General features: G+C 37.1%; 1 protein-coding gene across 1 annotated transcript in view; it reads right to left on the bottom strand.

The window, feature by feature from the left end:
* ethe1 (ETHE1 persulfide dioxygenase) overlaps window positions 1-3,730 on the bottom strand; it is a 14,559-nt gene extending 10,829 nt beyond the window's left edge. The window contains exons 1-2 of the mRNA XM_016466866.1: window positions 3,271-3,730; window positions 1,731-1,875 (exon numbers count right to left, since the gene is read on the bottom strand). Of these exons, the coding sequence (XP_016322352.1) occupies window positions 1,731-1,875; window positions 3,271-3,426 (301 nt within the window). The 5' untranslated portion in view covers window positions 3,427-3,730. The remainder of the gene's footprint in view (window positions 1-1,730; window positions 1,876-3,270) is intronic.
* Window positions 3,731-4,035: the final 305 nt, after the last annotated feature.

Genomic DNA, 4,035 nt, shown 5'->3' with positions numbered 1-4,035 from the left:
TCCTCATCATCATCATCATCCTTATCCTCATCGTCATTATCCTCATCCTCATCATCATCCTCATCATCATTATCCTCATCCTCCTCATCATCATCATCATTATCCTCATCCTCACCATCCTCATCCTCCTCATCATCATCATCATCCTTATCCCTCATCCTCCTCATCATCATCATCATTATCCTCATCATCATCCTCATCCTCATCCTCATCATCATCATCCTTATCATCATTATCCTCCTCCTCCTCCTCATCCTCATCATCATCATCCTCCTCCTCCTCATCATCATTATCCTCCTCATCATCATCATCCTCCTCCTCATCATCATCATCATCCTTATCCTCATCATCATCCTCATCCTCATCATCATCCTCATTATCCTCCTCATCATCATCACCCTCTTCATCATCCTCATCATCATCATCACCATCATAATCCTCATCATCATCCTACTCATCCTCATCATCATTATCATTATCATCAGCAAACTACAAGTGTTTATCTCACACAAATGACCTTTCACACAGGCCTGAACTTACATTAATTTTACATGGCTTTCTAAACATGCAGCTCTCTTGTGCGAGACACGAGTGTAACGGTGATAGATGTCCCTCTTGAACAGCGGTTCTTAACCTTTTTTACTCCGAGGTCCCCCTCCTCTCCGAATCTTCTATTTTTTTTTTTGACAGCCCTAGTTTACATCAGAGTGCACACGCGTCTTTAACGTAGCATACAGCGGTGTTGTGCATTGTGACCAGTTGATGGAAAAAGTATTCTTAAAATGCATTCAAAATTCGGAATTTGGAATAAATAATTCTGCCGCTAAAAAAGCGCCTCCTGCAGGCAGAGAATGAATTTGCATTTTCAATAAGCCAGTCTCCAGCAACATGTGTTTTTGTTGTTGATTTTGTTTCAATCTATAAGAATAATCAGCGTATGTTATACTGCGTATAGGTTACAGATTAATAAATTATTAATAAGGTGAGACTGACAGTCTTGTGTTTATTTGATGGTGATTTCACATTTCTTGTTTGTATGAAGGCTAAATACAAAAAAAGGTGAACATTCATTTATTTGTACTGTTTTTTTTTTCTCTAAAATATATTATATAGTTTTATAGGAGGAGATTTCATATACTTGGCAAATTAATTTCTCAGTTTGTTGGTACAGACAGCAGAATCAGAATTAGCTTTATTTGCCAAATGTGTGCAGACACACAAGGAATATGTTGTGTGTTTTTAAGGAGCTCTTTGTACATACATGCATACATATATGACATGAGAAAAGAAAAAACATTTAAATAAGACTAAAGTGAAAAGAGAAAAAAAACAATAAATAATAACTGGGATGAATCTGGAACAGATTTGTGCATTATTTACTCTATATACAGTCGTATAAATAAAAAAAATATGCATATGTATTTGCATAGTACTTGAGAGGGAGGCAATAATTGTGAATTACAGAAAAACAGGTTAGCTGTTTAAGATGGATATGGCATGGGGGAAAATGTTTCTAGTGCATAGACAACAACGGAAAAAAAAAGCCTCTTGGCAGGCTTTTTAAAAATATTGTTCATATTAATATCGGAATTATATTTTATCGACCAAAATTAAAAAATTATATTGTGATATAAATTTTGGCCATATCGTCCAGCCCTACATCTCCTTAAACTTTAGAGTAATGAACATAGTAATAAAAGTAATAAAAGAGTAATAAAAGAGATGCTTACAGGCCACTTTGAGCATCAGGCCCAGTTCACTGATGAGCTGCAGATCTCTGTCCACCGTCTCCAGCACCGGATCGATCAGAACGGCCTCTCGGCTGTCAGCATCCGCCAGCAGGTACGTGTATGTGCTGCTCTCAGACTCAAAGAGCTACAGGAACAACAACAACAGAGACTCGCTCAGTCAGCGTGTTTCCGCTGAAGCATTCCACTCATATCTCTCCATGCAGTGGATCAGGTTACTGTACACAAAATCATCACTGCAACTACTGTCCCTGGCAGCATACCATAGTAAAACACTGCTAATGTGCTATTAGTGACCCCTGATAGCACAAAAAACAATAAATAAATAAAAATAAAATATGCTAATTTAATTTAGTTTTTGTGGCTCCTGATATAAATAATAACTAAATAAATATTAAAGAAATAGGCTAATAATAAATTGTGTTAATTTGGTATTAGTGACCCCTGATATCACACAAAACAATAAATAAAAATAAAATATGCTCATTTAATTTGATTTTTGTGGCCCCTGATATAAATAATAACTAAATAAATATTAAAGAAATAGGCTAATAATAAATTGTGTTAATTTGGTATTAGTGACCCCTGATATCACACACAAAGTATATCAATAAAATGTACGAACTTGGCTTTAGTGAACCCTGGTATCATTTTTAAAAAAGTGTGTGTATATATATGTATATATCTATATATATATACTGTATATATATAAAAAAAATGTAAAAGTGCTAATTTGCTACTAGTGACCCCCTATACACACACACACACACACACACATATATATATACACTGTACACACACACACACACATATATATATATATATATAAAATGAAATAAAATAAAACGCAAACTACACAGCAGCACACTTCACCATTAAACCATCAATAGCTGTAACAGGCAAAAAGACATTATAAGAAACCATTGGGTAGAGCTGGCACAAAAACAATGAGCTCCAGTGATATGAAGTGACGTTTGAGGAGAAACAGGAAAACTGAGCTCTTCCCAAGCATGTAAAGTGGTGGAATGAGAACGTGGTGTGCTGATATATATATATATATATATATATATATATATATATTCTGTTTGAATGTATGATTTTACAGCAGTAACAGTAGCTGTAGTAACAATGGTTCTAAATGTTGCAGTGCTGCATTGATGTATTTGTAACAGACTGTCATTCAGAGAACGTCAACAGGGGTTTGTTTTAGCATACAGGAGTCATAAAAATCCTTTTAGCATTACGTTTTTAGTGGATGTATATACAGTGTGTAGAGAACCACATAAATAACATCCACCACAGCTCAAAGTTCTGTCAAATGCTGTGAGAAAAGTTGAACTTTAACTTTTATGTGTCTGTATTGCTTTATGATGCCGGTGTAAATCACTCAGATCATTGTGTATCAGAAGAAGTCTTATATAACCTTTCTTTGGACCTGTCGTTGTTGTTATTTCCAGTGTTTAGCGCTTCCTGAACGCCATTAAACCCCCGCTTGTGTTCGCTCATGTCAGAAGCGGCTCACCTGTCTGAAGAGCGGCGCTCGGGACTCCATCAGTCCGCTGTAGAGTCTCGCTGAGGCGGCTGCGCTGCTCGGCTCGATCCGCGGGGGGTTGCAGCTCCACAGGCGGCTCGCGACACTCACTGTGGGCTTCAGTCTGTGTAAGAGAGCTGCACTCATTTTACTTCCGTCTGCACCTCAGACTGGTCTGGCGAGTGTCGGGCAGATCTGATCTGTATCTGATTCTGAATCTGAATGAACTCCGGTGTCACAATGTAACAGTAAACGCGGGAGTCACGCCTCCTTCCGCGGACTCTGCAGACAACGCGCTAGTGCGCGTTATAACGCTTCACACGTGACCTACGCATGCATAAAATCGCTTAATGTATTGTAAATATTCAGTAGAGACAGTTATATGGAAGATAATAGCGCCCCGACGCAATGTTTACGAAATTCGAACGTGTCACTGAGCGTTGACGTGTCTGCGCATGCGCAGTACGCTCTTGCGTGCGCCGGCGAAGTTGCAAAAGGAAGTTTTTTTTTTTTTTTTTAAATGCTTTATTTAGTGACAATTCACATACAAATTGACAATAAAAGCAAAAATGTCAATAAATTCAAAGAAACAATAATTGTAAAAAAAAATAATGCAAATTAAGGAAGATAAAAGAGGGAAAAAAAATACTAAATAAATCAACAACAAAGAATATGAACTATATACAGAGGGGTATTGAGAACAAACCCATATCTCTAACTACAAAATAAGTGCAAAGGTCCTTAAAAAGGATAAAG

Source organism: Sinocyclocheilus anshuiensis, unplaced genomic scaffold, assembly GCF_001515605.1.
Source record: "Sinocyclocheilus anshuiensis isolate Anshui unplaced genomic scaffold, SAMN03320099.WGS_v1.1 scaffold480, whole genome shotgun sequence".
In the NCBI taxonomy this organism is placed as follows: domain Eukaryota; kingdom Metazoa; phylum Chordata; class Actinopteri; order Cypriniformes; family Cyprinidae; genus Sinocyclocheilus; species Sinocyclocheilus anshuiensis.
Note: the sequence above shows the minus strand (reverse complement) of the source record. Positions and strands in the feature narration are given on the sequence as shown.